At 41.3% G+C, this 18076-nt stretch overlaps 2 protein-coding genes across 2 annotated transcripts in view; one reads left to right on the top strand and one right to left on the bottom strand.

Moving 5' to 3' along the window:
- Window positions 1-4917: 4917 nt before the first annotated feature.
- Window positions 4918-18076, top strand: part of LOC118216463 (microtubule-associated serine/threonine-protein kinase 1-like) — a 60212-nt gene continuing 47053 nt past the window's right edge. The window contains exon 1 of the mRNA XM_035397630.1: window positions 4918-4934. The gene's annotated coding sequence lies outside the window, so the exon portion shown is untranslated. The remainder of the gene's footprint in view (window positions 4935-18076) is intronic.
- zgc:162612 (forkhead box transcription factor) lies at window positions 15027-16600 on the bottom strand. Its single transcript, XM_035397635.1, is given in 2 exon segments — window positions 15027-15416; window positions 15418-16600. Coding segments are annotated over 2 exon segments (969 nt in total). The 5' UTR covers window positions 16305-16600; the 3' UTR covers window positions 15027-15334.

Here is an 18076-nt window from a genome sequence, read left to right as displayed (position 1 = left end):
GACAAAGAGAAAGAGGGATCATACGCAAAGGAAGGAAAGAGGAGTGTAAGTGATGAATGAGTGACAGAGAGGGAGAGAGTAATAATGGAGGTGAAAAGAGAAGAGGGGGAAAGGGTGAGGGAATGAAAGTGAGAGATGGTGGAACTGTTTGTAGGATCACTTAATTGATGTGTCCTACGTGGTTCTGTGCGGTATGCTTTATTCACTTCCTGTTTTTCATTCTCTCTCTTTATATACCCCTGCAGTCCAGACAGCCCTTCTCGGAAATCACCCGAAAACAACAATAAAAAAAAAAAAAATGAGCAACAATCGCAAAAATAGCTTTACACCAAATTATAGCTCCTTTTTTGTTCTCCTCCTCCCATTTGATTTATGCTCCCAGTGTTGTTACTATAATACTGCTGAGTACATCATTGTTAAGTATCTGTGCACTTAATATAATATATCATTTCTCTTACCGTGTAGTGGCACAGTCTTATCAGATTTGCACAAAATATCTGTAAGATAGTGGGAGGGGTAGGGTCAAATCTTCATGAGAGAGTCTTGGCTAAGTTTTTATGACCTGTACATGGGCGGGGCTTCTATCTGTGTTGCGGCGAGGGTTTTGGGGGCTCAGGGATGAGGTTTCAGGGGAGGGGGGGCTGTGGGATTCTCATACTTTTTTTTGCCATAACACCTTTGACAGGATGTCACTAAGAAGTTAGGATGGCTTAATCTGATGACTAATTACCCCTCTCCCCTCCACCTTATCCAAAATCACTGGGGTAGGGGGAGTTGGAGGAGGTTGGGGGGATATGTGATTAATGGCAGAACAGACACATACTGACGGGTGCTGTTTGCTTTGTACTGTATGTGGGCAGTCAGTATTATTATTTTTTTAGGAGCTGAAGCCTAGAACTATGTTTGAATATTCAACAGATGCTGTGGCTTGGTCACTGAGTTGGCAGGCCAATATAACTTTAGATTCTTTCCATTGAACTTGGGACTGGGATGAGGGTTTCTATTAGTTGTAAATTAGAAAGCCATTTAAGGGGAGGCTTTATGAGAAAAATACACCCCAGGGCAGTGATTTTTGGATAAATCCGCTTTATAAGGGACACTTTTGGTAAATCTGCTTTCCATATGTTTTTTTTCCCCCACTTTATTCAAGCAGGGGGAAGTCAGACAAGGTTATAGATAAAGATGTGGTGACAGTGCAGGAAGTGCCGTGGAGGGGAATCAAACCCCTGGCTGCACGGCGGGATTTGTTTATGGGTTGAGAGTCAGCCGCCCTGCTGACTGCACCATGCAGCCTCCCTGTATTCTCTTTTCTTTGAAAAAGTGCCTACAGACAACCACCCCCCACCCCCAGAAATATGTGTATTAATTTCGGTACTTTATTAAATAGTTTCAATCTTGTTCACATGGTAAATAGCTTTATTTTCAGATAAACTGTTCGCTTTCTTAAGGACCTATCCTAGAGACCTCTTCTGAACCATCCAGGTTGAATTCAAGTAGCTACCCTGGAGTCCACCGCTTTGGATGTCCTCACTCTTCTGATCTATTCCATCAATATCACAAAATGGCCGCTCTGACAAGCACAGTGTGACAACGGAGCAAAGATACAAAACTCACAAGACCTGGCGCTAAACTCACAAGCTCACTGGGGTGCTTGAGAAAAACTGCCCACTAAACAGTGGAGTGAAGCTGCTCGGCAGTGGACTGTTTCCCGAGGCTGTTTGGCACTGGCATGGTCAGGGCTCCATCCCAACCACAGGGCGTGTCACCACACCATATGTGCGGCACAGTCAGATTTTCAGTATTAAATAAACTCTGATAAGGGTAAATTTTACTCTGATAGGCTACATTTGAGCCCCCTTTGGCTCAAACTCTTTTAATTCAGTTTACACTGAGCATTTTACCTTGGACTGAGAGCCAGTGCTTTGGATAGATATGTGGCCCAGGAGCTTGTGCGTGAAAATTTATAGAGCCCCACAGCCCTGCGGCTTCCACAGATCAACACAACTTTGCTAAAGGTTTCACTTTATTATTTGTTTTGTTTGCAGATAACATACATAGACATGGTTTATACAGAGACAAACATCTGTTGATGGATTATTGAAGTGGTCAAGTAATGTTATGATATTTTCCTATAACAGTAGTATGCCTTCAGGTTACGAGCAAGGCTCCCTAAAATTAAACGCCAGGCCAACACTGCCTCCCACTCAACAGAGACATAACAGGAAACAAAATGAGTGACTTTGACAGTGATTAACTCAAGCTGCGGCCCAGCGCACTAAGAACCATTCAAATCAAATTAAGGGGAAGGAAAAATTACTTTTTCCTTGGGCACGTAATGACTTTTTGTTTAGAGAGACATTATCTTGTCACGGCTTTCCCATTTGAAAACCCAAACGAATTCCCACAAGAAAACTGGCCTCGCTGGATTGTTTTTTTTTTTTTTTTTAGTGGAGGGTTGTTGACTGCAGAACCCGGGGGTGTCCTTCTGATTTCGCAGATGTGTGTGCACGGCCCCCTACGGTGCCTTTGTCCCGGACCGCCACGGTCTGCACGGTGGGGCCGGAGAGCGCAGGCCTGGAGCTCCGAACGGCAGAACGCCCCTCAGACGCGGGCGGGCGCAGAATGAAAGGCAGCTGTCCGTTCGGCCCAGGAATAGAGCTCCGATTCGTCATGTGGTTCTTCTGCGGGAGCGCACATTGCAAATGGGGAGGGAGTGACAGCGGGGAACGGTGACACAGAGACTTTGCGGGGAAAGAAGCGAGGGTTTTTGGTGCGCCAGTGCAGAACCGGCTCCCCAACAGAAGGCGGCCGTGAAATGTTGTTGATGGGTTCTTAAAGCCGTAGCACCAACAGCAAATGGGGAAAAACACACATTTCTGGCAGTGTTTGTGTATGTTTGTAATGATGAAAGACTTGCTCCCTGGGGAGCTAAATTTGTGCTTTTTTTCCAGGAAATAGTAGACTTGTGCACAGTTTCAGTGCAGTGTGAGTACTGGTAGCTCAGTAGATTAGTGCATGCGTATCTGGGATTAGATGTGTGTTTCTGTGAAACTCGGGATACTGAACATAAGTATATATAAACAAATGATACTGGGGGAACTTCAAGTACCATATACCCAGCACAAATCCTAAAAGGGGTTTATCTGTCTCTTACTGCATCTTTCCCTTTGAGGAAAGTGCTGGTTTCTACTTTACCTTTAAAAATAATATTATTTCTCCAAATTCCCAACACATTTGGCTGATTCCATATCAGTTTGATTCTGTTTTAGATAGATTTTTGCACATATGAGTTTGATTAATGTGGGTTTGTTAGATTTCATCTGTTCTGATTCATATAGTCCACAGGGACAGTAATGGGAGAATGTGTTAGAGACAAGAAGCAAAAGAACAAGACAGATTGTGGCTACTTTGAAGTACATTATGGATACATGCTATGAATAGATACAGAGTGTGCATACATACACACATGTAATATAATACTCACAAAGATACACAAACATTTCATTATATTAGTTTGCTGTTATCCTGAGTGACTTAAAAACACAGACAGACATACACACACACACACACACACACGAACAGACAATAAATTATTCATTTCATCAGACATGGAGTGGAATATGTGTGTGTTTGCTATGAGCTATGTACACCCACGCGCACACACACGCACATACAGACACACACAAACAGGTAATAAATGATTCATTTCGTCAGACATGGAGTGGAATATGTGTGTGTTTGCTATGAGCTGTGTACACACACGCGCGCACGCACACACACACACACACACACACACACATGCATGTCAGACCATAAGCCCCTCACATGTGCAGGCTTGTCCACCACGTCACTCGGTTCCTGCCTAAATAAAAAACCCTTCCTCCCAGAACTTCCCCCTGGCTGGGTCAGACAGGCGACACGCCTTAAACAGACATAAACCAGCCTCCGCTGCATCCAAAAAGCTTTCGTAGTGGTCTCCCCTTACCCCCCTCCTTCATAAAAGAGAGGAAGAGTTGCATCTGTGTGATCGGAAATCTGTGGCCAATATGGCCACCATATGTCTGGCTTCAGCTTTTGTCTTTCAACTGGGGTTATGTTTTTGTTTTTGGCAAAATCTGGGTTTTCTGCACATATCTATTTGTCTATTTTTTCCTCCCTCTTGCTGTATTTCTAGTTTATTAAATTAGAGCATGGCTCCACTGGAAAGCCAGAGAATGCGTCTATATTTAATAGCCAGAGATGCAGAGCAAACTGAGCCAGTGCGCAAACTAGAGACTTTAAATCATACACACACACAGAAGCAAAGAGATTGTTTACGAAGTAACAATAATAATACCAAAAGATGATAATTGTTGTTGTTGTTCTTTTTAGTATTAGTGATGTTTCTGTTATTTATCAGCTTATGACTATGACTAATAAATTGTAAAAGCATCAGTATTATTACAAATATCTTATCTAAGGCAGCTTACTGTACAGCTGGGTAAAGACAAAAGAAGTCTCTTGCTCAGTCTCAAGGTGGCAGACTCTGTTCCAGTGAAATCTAATCTGAACGGATTTTAAACATGGGTTTTTTTTTAAACAATGCCCTTGAGTGCGTGAACCATAGGGCAGATGGAGAAAAAGAGTATCCCTCAGGTATTACAAGATTACCACTACTATCCCTTAGATATCCTTGAGATGCTCATGATATGTTCATCATGTGGTTCCACACAGGTTTAGCCTCTCAGTCCTTCTGAGTGGCTGTGTTCATATAAAGCTAACATTCATATAAAGACACATTTTCATTGCGACGTGTGAAACCAAGCAAGTCATATATCACTTGATATCATTTCTTATGTCGCCTTTTACTTTGTAGGGCCTGTGGTGTCTGGGGGACACCTGCCTGTTTTGGAGACACTGCTAAACTGGCGGCTGACTGACACCTGGAAGAATAGGTCAGTAATGCTCCTGCTCAATCTGTAGCCTCAGGTAAGAAAATAAGATGCAAGCAGTCCAGAACCCCAGGGGTCCATTGCAGTGTGCTAAGCTGGAGTTCAAACCTCAGGCTTAAACTTCAAGACCACAGGACTGCATTACAACTGGAACAGCTCATCCTCGTTCCACAGTTTTTGGTAGTTGTTCCTGTTCTGTTTAACAGGAGATTTGAACTCCAGCGAAGTGCACTTCAATTGATCCCATGGGTATCTAACAGAGTTCATCTATGAGCCTCTTAGACAGAAGTCAAAAATATAAAGACATCCCATGACCATAATTGCCCTTTGTGCAACATATCTTGGTTGCTACCATCTTCATCCTCATGCAGTGGAGGGCCTTACTAATGGAGAGGAGTGCAGTTTCTGTTGAGTGGCTGGTCCAAAAGCAGGTTGTTCTGCGTCAGTCTGGCTTTAGGACATCATGCTCAAAAGTCCTAACTTTAACTGTAAAGGTGTTCCACTGGTCCTCAATCTTTTGGTTTTCAAATACGCTATTACTGTGACTGTTCGTGTGAGACATGCTCTGCAAAATGACCTCTGTTTATTATTTTGTTAAATTCACTCATGACTGATCTGGCCTGGGGGTGCTGCATCCACAGTATGTAGCGCTCCCATGAGCAGGTTAAAGGCCAGAAAGGTGTTTTTTAAATTGTAGTTTCCATTGTTGGACATTTTATGTGATGGGTTTGCTCTAAATTATTCAGCAAGAGAAAAGCACACTTTCTGACCTAAACAGCGACTGCTTCATACCACTCAACAAAAGTCATTCTGTGGATTACCCTGCCCCTCTAATTTCAGCATACCAAACTGCATGTCTGTTCTTATCAATCAATTACAAATAGCAGATGGGTGACGGACTACGCATGTGCCTGTGCCTGACATGAGTTCAGTCGTCTCCCACAGTGCACTAATACCACTAATACAGCATGGTGGCGAGCTTCTTACAGTGGTGGGTTTTTTTGTTTGTTTCATTTTTTTATTACTGATTCAAGCATCTGAACAATGGTCATTTTATTCGTCTACATAAATTGTACTGAGGATATGTGTTTATTTTCCCTCTGAGCCGTGCATATTTAATGTGCAGTGTACCATTTATGTTTGCAGTGTCCCACTGTTTGTGTTTACATACTTATCTAACTGCTCTGCTGGGGGAGTGAAAAAGCAGGCATGGTGTTTAAAAGGCGGCCTGGTTTCACCAGCATTGAGAATTTACAGTGTGAGACAGAGAGAATCTGTGTACAAAAAGCTGAAATTTACCTTTTAGCGTTGGGGTCAGGGTGGACCATACTGCCCTCCTGCCAAATGGGTGTCCAGTTATGGTGTATGTGAGCACGTGAGTGGGAACCAGGGTGCCATAATGGGTGGGGTTGCAGGCACACATCCAGGAAGAGGCACTGCAGGTACACCACTTTAACTAAGCCTTTGACTCAAATCACTCCAGTTAGAGTACTTTTTCGAATGGATTTAATGTTAAATAATTGGGATTTGCAGATATACCATCCACTAAGTTTCCAGGGCACACCCCAGAATTATACATTTAAGAAACTCTCAAGATCTTGTGATTTATTTATGTCAGAGCACAAGCAAAGCACAAGTCTGCTATAGCAAAGTACATTCAACGTCATAACACGAGCAGTAATAGTTACATGTGCACAACAGCAAGAATGATGCCTATAGGCATTAAGCAGAAAGTGTTAAAACTTAACCAAAAAATGTTGTCCAATATCTAAAATAAAAAGAACATTTCTGCACAATCATGCTTCTCTCGCGTGGAGCTGGCTGCGGCAATAAAACTCTGGGCAATGCGTTTTGGGTGTTCCTTCACCAGGTTCGTTCTGTAATGGATTGAATGCATCTGTAATAGATTGTACGCATTGTTCGTTCTCTGTCAGCAAACGGACAAAGAACTTTTTGCACCAATGAAGTCCAGTTTTGAGTATGTGGCAAAGGGAAAGCTAGAGCTTCCCATTGTCAGCTACATTCGGTGTCGTCTAATATCTGTTATCCTTAAGAGAAATGCACTTACCTCACACTAAAGCGAATATTTAGAGAATATATGGAGACATACATCTAAATATGTATTAAGTGAACAGATGGGTTTGTAACTGATGTTTAAAATACAAAAATATTAGCAGTCAATGAATCATTTCTGGCCAGGCTGTAATCCTGTTTTGATTCAGAGAGGGAGATAGAAAGAGAGAAAGAGAAAGAAAATCACTTCCTCAAGCAGCTTTTTCAAATTTGCAGCTTGAGATACTCGGCCAAAAGCCACAAATTACCTCCCTCTAGCAGCAGAGAATTAGGGAACAATTTTGTATTTGCTATAAAAAAAAACAGAGAGAGAAACGAGTGGAAGAAATAGAGCCTGCAGCGGACCACCAGAGCAGAAGGGAGCGCAGTGAGTAGTTCGGGTCGCCCCGTGGTTCACCGGTGCACCCTCGCAGCTCTTGACCAAGAAGCCCGGGGTTCAGGTCCCTGTGTGGTGCTCTTCATGCGCCCATGAGTGTGTCTCAACTTCCTCCTTTTTCTACCTCTAATGATGATACATGGTCCAAGAGGTTGCATATTAAGCAGTATTAGTAACAAGAGGTTGCATATTAAGCCATATTACTAACACATATATGCAAATGAATGCAAAAAATTGTATTAATTAAATAATAATTTGTATAATAAGAATAATTATCACTGACATTATTATTATTATTATTATTATTATTATTATTATTACTACTACTATAAAAGCACACAGTTGTAGAAATTGACACGACTGGTCCAACAGGAAAGAGCTGAATGACAATCGAATGTTTTTGTGGAGCCCTTCCGTCTGTTTCTATCCATGTTTTTCTCATCTCGTACACTCTCCAAAATCCAGCTCCTCTTAAATCTGTTTCCAAGCCGTAATTCACCACTACAAAATGCACTGAATATGGATAAACGGATGCCGGTATGGGTGATTAGGTTACGCACTTGGAAAGTTTAAACTTGATTTCTGAGGAAATGCCTTATATTGACAAGTGAAATCGCTTTTCTCATACCCGAACATATATTAAATGGAGCAGAAAACGGCAAGGCCAAATAATTTAACTGCTCTCTTCAAACCACACGGCAGTGTTCAGATTTTTTCGCCGCGTGCGCAAACAGCGCTCGAACATTTCGCTTCAAAGCGACCCGGTAACGCTCCTACAAACAGCTGCGTGTTTAAAAAAACAAAAAACACCGGAGCGCGCACACGTGAGCGTGCTTCCCAGGCCGTCTTCCAGCATTCCCTTTCTGTGGCTGTGCAGGCCCCCCCCCCCCCCATTCCACCTGGGCAGTGCCAGGTGGTGGCAGGCTGTGTGGCCTGGTGAAAGGTGCCAGTGGAGAGAGTGGCACCGCAGAACAAAAGACCAGCAGGGAGCCAGCAGAGAACAGGGGAAGGCATTAGGCATACAGAATACCACCCAATGTGAAACATATAATGGCTGGATAAGCATTAAAACCATAATTTTTTGTGGGTTATGATGGTGCAGAGAGCCTGTTGGTCCATTTCATCTTGTGTAATGAGGCTGTGATTCCTGGCCCCAGCAGAAATCTGGGATTTGACTTGCTGCATGATGTCACACAACCTGGAGTAGCATTTGCACAATAGTGAGGAATGATGTTGTACTTTTGTGTTTTTCTGCTTTTTAAACATCCTTTTTTGTGTTTTGGTATGGTAATGACTTAACTGGAAACATTTCTGGAATCACATGTCAAAGGAGGAGGGAGAGGGAAAGGGAGAGGAGGAAGGCTGGTGTTTTTAAAGAACACGTCAGACAGGGACTGGGTGGGTGAGGGGTTAAGCGGTTAGGAGTGTTGAGGTCACTGGAATTGTCTTTTGCTTTTGGGAATTGCTGTGAGACCTGGGACTGTATGGTTTCTCACCATTGTCAACTCTGTTTTGTTTTATCCTCTTACGTTTTCACACCGTCTACTCTCCCTATCTGTGATGCTTTTACACCTCATGTTCACCATTTCTCTTTATGTCCGCTTATAGCTCTCTCTCAACATCCCACTCCATCTCTCACTCTCTCTCTCTCAATCTCCCACTCCATCTCTCACTCTCTCTCTCTCAATCTCCCACTCCATCTCTCACTCTCTCTCTCTCAATCTCCCACTCCATCTCTCACTCTCTCTCAATCTCCCTCTCCATCTCTCAGTCACTCTCTCTCTCACTCACTGACTTGCACACACACGCGCACTCACAATCACGCACACACACTCTCACACACTCACACTCGCATACCCTCACTCACACATACTCTCACACACCCTAATTCACACACTCTCTCTCACACACACACACACACACACACCCTCACACTCACACACACACACACATGCTCTCACTCTCTCTGGAGGGCTCGAGTGTGAGCTCATTTGCCTTCTGGGTGGCTCTGCTGCTGCATGTCGCTGTCATCTGTCAGCGCTCTGGGGGGGTCCCGCGCTCCTAAAACACGGCCGCGGTCCTGTCTCCCCACCCGCGCGCATAAATCCTGGGAGAGTGTGAGGGCTTTCAAACAGCGCAGGGCGGTGTGGCGGTGTGTTCCCTATGCCCTGTGCTTGTGGTGTTTTTTACAGTCTCTGGGTGTGACATGCAAATGGGACCAGAACATTTATAACTGAACAGAGGATAAGTGTGAGGGGACTGGGCTCGCCAGAAATGACTTTGACCATGACAGTTGAAAAGAGGGAGACATTGTGTTTGTGTGTGTGTGTGCTACGTATTTGTGTGTGTGTGTGAGTGCGTGCGCGCACGCATGTATTTGTGTGTGCATGTGTGCGTACGTTTGTGCGTGTGTGTGTGTGTGTGTGTTTGTGTGTTTGTGTGTCTCTATACGTATCTTGGAGAGAGATCTGCAGGCTGATTCATCTACGTGCATTTCGATGATTTTATATGGGAACTAATCCTTGGCTTAGTATGCTACCAAACCAAAACTCCATCTGTTTACCATTTACATAATAATCCTATCAGGCTTAAATTATATTTTGCTTTGCTTAGCTTTGCGTGTAGGTTTGTGTATATATTTGATCCAGCCACTAGCAATTTAAAAGAACATACTCTTATGATTAACAGTATTATTTATAGTATTATATGTAATGCTGTGGGGATAATGAACAGTGGGGATAAAGGGGCAGATATCAGCACAAATGGACACATTTTAATTGAGAGATAAAAAAAAATGTCCACTTCAGTGGCGGAACTGGCAAGAGAAGAAAAATCCATGGTGCTCCTCCCTCTTTTTGGTGGCCTTGCCTGCTTGGTGTTAAAATGTGTGAATAAACTGCTGCTTGAGAACAGTTGGTACTCATGACAGAATACGTTCCAGAGGTATGACCAGAAAATGTAGATTTCTGGGCCAGGCTGGCAAAACTGGGCATTGCTACTGTAGAGTATTCCATTAATATACTTTGTCAAATCAGTAAAACCATTTACTTCACTTAAATTATAATATTGTGGTGTGCCGTGTGCATGATGTCAGATTTGAGCTAAGATGTGAAGCAGCTTGACGCTTGTAATTCTTTTAAAGCTTATGGTTGCTTTCAGCCAGGGCTGTGGTATGTGTCATTCTAGCATAGGCAGATCACAGTAAAAAACTGAGTCAAAGGATTGACTCATTTTCCAGAACGTACCATGAGAAGGAATCTTGAAAGAGAGAAGAGGTGTGCTTGGAGTTGGTTTCCATCTTCTGTGTGTGTATTTCAGGGGGTGGTGAAGCTCTCTGCTCACACTATCCCAGGATGAACAGCGAGAGCAAAATTAGCTTGTTCACAGAGCAGGAGCTGCATTGATCCACTGATCTTCATCATGGGCAGTCACACTAATTCATGTCATATAAAGATTATGATCACCTGCCCTACAATGATGCTTGTGGGCAGAGTAAGGAATACTCAGAGAACCAGAGAGTGCATTTGCCATTCTCCAGATCTCCTGCACATCTGCTGTACAGAAAGCAAAGTCCCATTCTGTGTGTCTGAGACACACAGTTTTAAACTTTAGATAATTCTTGTCTTGACAAGTCCAAGGACCAATGTACATTAGGAATACACCTCTGTAAGCTCGTGGCCTAATTCAGTCGAATCTCACATTGGTTTATCTGTATGAACATGCACTGAGGAAGTTTAGCAAACAGGATCTTTGGCATCTGAGAAAGTGCTATATAAATGGAATGCTTCATTCATTCATTCATTCATTCATTCATTCATCAGAGGCTTTTAAGCGGTTGTTTTTCCGTTGTTTTTAAATTGCTGTTGAAAATCTTTGCTCAAAACCACCTTCCTCAAGACTGCAGCTGAGATCCTTTGCTAGCCTGAATCGTCGAGCGCTTCTACCACAGCGCACCGCGCGTTTCAGCTTGGAGATCTTCACCTGTACTGTATACAGCGCTCAGTTGTAGCTAAAACTAAGGAAATAAGTTACTTCTGAGTCCCGGCCACCCATACGAGGCATATGCTACTCGTAACCACACACGCAGCCTCCCTAACGACTAAACACACGTAACAGTTTACTGTAAAACTGAATCTGATGTGGCAGATTCCCTTGTGGTCAAGCTTCCATAAACATAGGGCTGGTTTATTTTAGATAAGATGAAAAGATTAGTCGTCAAAGCATTGTCGGCGAAAGGATAAATTAGCCTATTGCACAGATTATTATATATTTGAGTTTCATAATCAGTCTTCAAATCTAGCGAGGCGTAGGCCTATATGTACCCTACGTTTTGTTTCCGAAGTCATTGTGTCCTGTCTGACCTCAGTGTCACAGTTTATTATTTTTCAATAGGCCTACGACACTGACATATTTTTGTGACATTGAAAAATGTTGACAGCGTGAGTTATATTTAAAAGTTATTAAAAGTTAATTATTCTTATACAGCTACTCTACTGTGGTGTTTTTCACAAGAATATGAATACTTTTCATATTTAACAACCTCTATATTAGTATAGTGTTTAAAAAAACAAACAAAAAAACATATCCCTGTATAGTAAACTACGTTCTGAACAGTCAATATGCATAATTTTCAAAAATAATTATGGCACGTTTTTATTTATTTTATGTCTTTAACTATCGGGTCATTATGCTTCCATATTAACGGGTTTCCTATTTGTGATTTTTTCATGTCAACTTCTTGCAGCTGGTAGGAGTTGCAAATCAAATGTATCTTTCGGATCCAGGAGCTGTGGAGTTGCCCTGGAGTTACCTCTTAATAGCCTAATGTTTAATGTGGTTAAGTCCTTGCGTCAGATTAGACATGGATTTTCAGCTGTCCATTCACATACTGATACGGGCCTCCGAAGTCTCAATGTACCTAATTTAATTTAACTAGTGTGAAATGTCAAAATACAAATCGATAACGTGCGCATTCTTTAAACATATCCGACTTAGCATCTATCTTTTGCGACAAAATCCACGAGGCAGGCCCAAATAGTGGTTTTAATTTACTGCTCAGCAATTCCACTGCTTGCGTCCGCAATACGTCAGCCAGGTTTAAATTAATGTAGTATAATATATTTAAGCATCCAACTAGGAGGGTTTCATGCGTATAGTTTCAATGCAATAATATTTCCTGTCTCCACTTAGTTTGCAAATGAAACCTGAATAATGAGAACTTGTCAGATCCAGATTTCAGGTAACATTTTAAAAAATGTTCAACAGATACCCTGGCTTCGATAAAAGCAACCTGAGGCAGTCTCACGGATTTTGTCCCCTGAACATTCTAATGAGGAAGAATACATTTTTGTACAAGGCTCAGTGGAATAAACTTCCCTCTGAATTGAAATCATGTGCATCAGAGAATAATTTTACGCTATCCTTAAAATGATTGCTGTTAGATGTGTAACCATCATTGTTTTGATAATATAATCTGCCTATCTGCCAGTATGCTGTCTGTCGTGTGGTGAATGTACTGTTCTGTCATATCTGTTTGTATTGCACTAACTATTGTATTGGATGTTTTGTCATGTCTATGTTTGAATGTTAAAGACCACAATGGAAATAAGCCTGCTGGCTTTATTGTGTTTCTATCCTCGACTATCTTTTAAAGATTTACTGTCTGCTATGCAGTCTTATGAAATCTCGTTTTTAAATAGTCAAATAAATGTATTCATTCATTCATTCATTCATTCACTCAATCTAAAATATGTGGCTGGGTGCTGGTGAAGTAGCCCATTGCAATGAAGGTACATTTGTGTTACGAATGACACCAGCCTTTATAAGGATTGTAATATAGCCGATAGAAAAGGGCCACAAAATTCTCAAGCGACATGATGTTGCGTCTTTTAAAAACGCATTTTAAAGCAATAAACTTAATTTGGACTCTTTTGTTCTTCTGCGCCCATAAAATTGTATAGTCTGTTCGTACTTTCACGCCTAAGAGTGATAGCTGCCGATAGGTTATCATTCCTTTACAATAGGCTGTCCTTTATTCCGTAGTCTGCATGGGTACAACTGAGAGCAAAGGAAATCATTGAAACCAGACTTTTTATTTGGAGACCTCATTCTTCTCGATCACCGTAAATATTAGGCAAACTCTAATTGTTTTATTTTTTAGCAGAATGTCAAAACTCGCGAATGTATTGTTAACGGAAAACCAACTGTGGTTTTATAGAAATCGCTCCATAAACAGCCCTGACAGAATATTTTACAGTCTCCGAAATTAAATGTGTCATGCATATTTTCTCCTGCATGTGAAATGGGCTTGAGTAATGTCAGTGTGTGGGCCAAAACCGACGGATGTGTTATTCCCCAAAAATCGGAATATATCTGAAGTCTGTGTTTATTTGCAGGGCTAATTGTTTTGCAAATTAGTCTTTGAATGACTATTACGGAAAATCAGTATAGGCCTATATATGCTAGTAGGTTTAAGCTTACTGATACGCCATACACGAAGTTATATGATAATTTCCTGCAAGAAGCAGTTGTAAACATTTAACGTTTAAGGGATGGCTCAAATATCTTTCTTTTGTTTGATTGTTGTATTAGTGTATATAAATTGGGGCGCAATAATGTAAAAAAAACACGTAATTTCAATGTAATTTTTTTAATTATCGCAATACGTCCCTATATCACACCATATTTCATAGACCTCGCCTATATTAGTTATTCAGTTGATCAAATACATGAGCTTTGATGATGTAAATAGCATGTCTCCGCAAATTAGAAACTATTTTGACGATTACTATTTTTGACAATTATATTATTGCTGTAAAAAAAAAGCATTAGCCGTTCTAGTCACAAGCGCGAATAACTAAACAGTATGCTAAACGTTTGAGAATTAATTTAGCAAAAGAAAGTCCAATGCGATGGGCTTGGTGTAAATTAGCTTTGTATTTGTATTACTGTTTCGAGTCGTGTCTAAATCTGTGTTGAACGAAAACTGTTAATACGGCTATATCTGAATCTTCCTGTTAGCGCTTGACTGAATGCATTTCGTTTTACTGAAATATTTTGAATAGAAGCCTAACCCGGCCTTCGGAACTACGTATTATTTCAAGTCAATAATAAATGAAAGTCATGCATGCATGAGTTATGTTCCTTGTAGTCGAATAAAATGGCAAATTATTATGTATTTTCGGCAACAGTCCTTATTTGAAAGTGCAATGATAAATTAATATGGATGGATTTGATTCATGGATAAAAAGTGGATTGTAATGTCCCATGTTGCCAGTGATGACGAAGGCGCGCTTAAGGTAACATTTTGCGCCATCGTTGAAATCACCTGGTAGAGATTATATCATTTCGTATATAACCAGCGTGCCGTACATTTATGCATGTCAGGCACAACACTGGAAGTAAATTATTTAAACTTATTAACACCATTTCGGCTGTAGTGCCAAAATAACTCACTTTATGACCACAGCCCACTATTTAAATTTCCATATGCATGATATTTTAAAGATGAAATCTACCTTTCAGTCAAACTTGTCAACTTATGTTACAGTCTTTTTACTTTGACACAAATGTATATGCATATGTAAAATGAACATCGAAACTTGCTCAAAATCAATTTACTTGACTTTATTTCTTTCCAGCGGTTGTTGATTAAATACCATATCCAAGTTTATTTAAAAACAAAGTTTAATTATTTGGAGAGGAAGCTTGTTATGGTTGAAGGAATATCGTTCACCGACAACCCATAGTCACTCAAGCAAGTATAAGTGAGAGTGGCAGTTCAACACCCCGCGGGAATTGCATCCATGAAACTGATCTCTTCATAATATTCAAATAAATGAAATTGTCAAAACGGTTCGAATTCCACTGAATCAATATTTTCAGTTAATCCGAGACCTGAAAAAAATCAAACCATCTTTGATTTCCCACACAGGCGATTACTACTTTTGGTCGCCTAACTGTCTCTGAAGTTTTTAACTGTCAGATCGGAGTTGCTGCGGAGAGTTTTCTGGTACTCCTGTGTAGCCGACAAGATGCGGAGGCGCCGTGGGTTGGACCGGCGCGGTGGACAGGAACGGAGAATTGGGTAGTAATGTCGAGGTGAATGCGCAACGGTTTGTTGTAAGATGCTCAAAGGCTATGGACGCAGGGTCAAAGCCCTTGGCACCTAAGGAATTACGGGAAAAAAGAGTAGACAGCGCCGGTAAGATGTTCCGAACAGGTTGGGTGGTGAAAGTGCACGGCGAGTTGGAATGGTGGTGCACGCCAAGAGGATATATGTTCGGACCAGGGAGCTGCATACACGCCGCGGCAGAGGCGTAAGTACCGTAGCTGAAAATGGGCAGCCCACTGTGGTCCAACACTTGTTCCGTCAGCATTCCGAATCGCGACTGCCGCTTGAAGCGCTTTCTCCTACGCAGAAAGCTCCCGTTTTCGAACATGTTCGAGGAATTAGGGTCCAGTGTCCAATAGTTACCTTTCCCAGGGTTCCCAGGCTCTCGTGGTATTTTTACGAAGCAGTCGTTGAGCGATAGGTTGTGTCGGATTGAATTCTGCCAGGCCGGGAACTTGTCTCTATAGTAGACGAAACGGTTGCTGATGAAGTCACATATTTCACCGAGGGTGAGGCGCTTTTTTGGGCTCTGGAGGATAGCCATGGTGATCAGTGCGATGTAGGAGTACGGAGGCTTCACTGCCGGACCTCGTCTGCCCACATTTGCACAAGTCGTCGAGGGGCTGCCGTCGTCCCTCTCAGCTTCTCGATGTTTTGGAGATAGTGACGCAGCGCGCGATCGAAACACCAGCCCGTTCTTCACCTCCCTCACAGGTAAAGACAAGTGCTGCTGCTGTTTTCTGACGTCCTTGTTTTCGTCTCCCACGACGTCGATGTAGGATTCTTCCATGGGTTCAGTGTCCAATATCATAATAACCGGAAGAGCAATCCTTTAACACTCGTACCATCGAGTGGCTCTGATCTGAGACTCGCGGGGGCTCACGCACCAGCCTTTGCGCTTTCTGTCAGCGCGGACACACGCAGTATACACATAAATAAATCTAGAATAAGTGCATGATTTCTCTGTTCCTGCCGTCAAAATCCAACGAATAAAATATACTGTTAAAACCCAGCGTATTTACTTAAACTCATCTTCAGAATTGACAGGGAATGAATTTAATTCGTGTTGGTGAAAGAATGTTAAAATAATATTGAAAATAACCTAAAATCGTTTGCCCCACGATAAGTCTGCTATAACTTTGAATACAACTAGTAAAGAAGACCGCATTTCCCTTCTTCTAACTGTAACCGAAGTTTGGTCCGGTGACTGTGATGTAATGACACTGTTCCACAAAAGCAACTCGCATTCAAAGTCATTCTGTAGCACCGCCCACTATTACATAATTGTAAACCCGAACGTACACCTGTGTGAAGTCTCTTCATTTTCTGGACCTGCCATGGCATATCAGTTTGTCCTATTTTAAAAACTTAGGCTTACATAAAGATTTTTTAAATTTGCCATAATAATAGTGTTGAAATCCTACTTTGCTATTCTAATAAGTAAAACAGCACCCCGGATATAGTAAGAAACAGTTATCAGTCGGCCAATACTCAGCTATTGATTGGGTAGCCTAAAGGTTTTTGAAATGTTTTGAAGGCTTAATGATCAAAGGCAATATTTTACGCATGAAGCAACATCAAAATAAATAAAAAACAAACTTGTTGGTTTCATCGTATAAGAGGATTTTAGGCTACGCTGTGAATCCATAATTTAGTTTGTGAAATGCTTTTTACATTCTACTTTCTTATGGAAATGTAGCTTATTCTTAATGATTTTTCTAATCATTTTTCATAACGTTTTGCCGTAACTTCTCCAAATATTCCGACAAATGGGGTAAGAGAAATTGACTTTAATATTTGACTGACACAACTGACGTAACTGCAGACGAACATTTGCTTGTTAAAAGGTTGTCATAAAAAACAGTATGTTTTTCTGCAGCCTACTTTCACTTCAAGGATCAACTCAGCGAGGTGAAGTTTTGCGTGATTACGTGGCATAGCTAGCTTTTTTGCGTTTTTATTCGGAGACCTCCTGAAAACAATGGCAGCTATTGTACCTTCGCTGAAAACATTTGAAACTGCATCAGTTGGTAGGCTACTTGCGGCACTGTAGCTTATGTCCGATAGAATTTATTATGAAGTAGTGTCTTTATTAAAGACGTATTTTTACCCCTCTAAAGCGGCTAGCGTAATGCACCTGATTCAAATAGGCTAGTTAAGCTACCTGTTGACTGGCAGTAATTATATCAATTTTCAGCCCATTTTAACACACAGTTCTTACGGGAATAGGCTATATAACGAGTCAACAATAGCCTACAGCATTTCGAAATTAACCTGTCGTCGTTTTATTTGCGTTCTCATGGTGCTGTGGTTGATTGCTTTCGTTTATACTCTATAATCAACGTGTTTTAAAATTTTAAAATATATTACCAGTTGTCACATTAAACGTTCATGGTTTTTCTTAGAGGGCTTCTTCGTTTCATGTGATTGTTGTTTAATTCAATTGAATAGATGTGGAAAATGTAATGCATTTCAGCGTTGACGAAATAAAACTATTTTCACACAATAAATTAATAATTTAATGGTTAATTTATTGAGTTTGTTATAATATTAATGAGTCAAATGTGGATCTAACTAATCTTA

This window comes from Anguilla anguilla, chromosome 17 (assembly GCF_013347855.1).
Source record: "Anguilla anguilla isolate fAngAng1 chromosome 17, fAngAng1.pri, whole genome shotgun sequence".
NCBI classification, from domain to species: domain Eukaryota; kingdom Metazoa; phylum Chordata; class Actinopteri; order Anguilliformes; family Anguillidae; genus Anguilla; species Anguilla anguilla.
The sequence above is the reverse complement of the archived record's forward strand: the minus strand, read 5'-3'. Positions and strand labels throughout refer to the sequence as shown.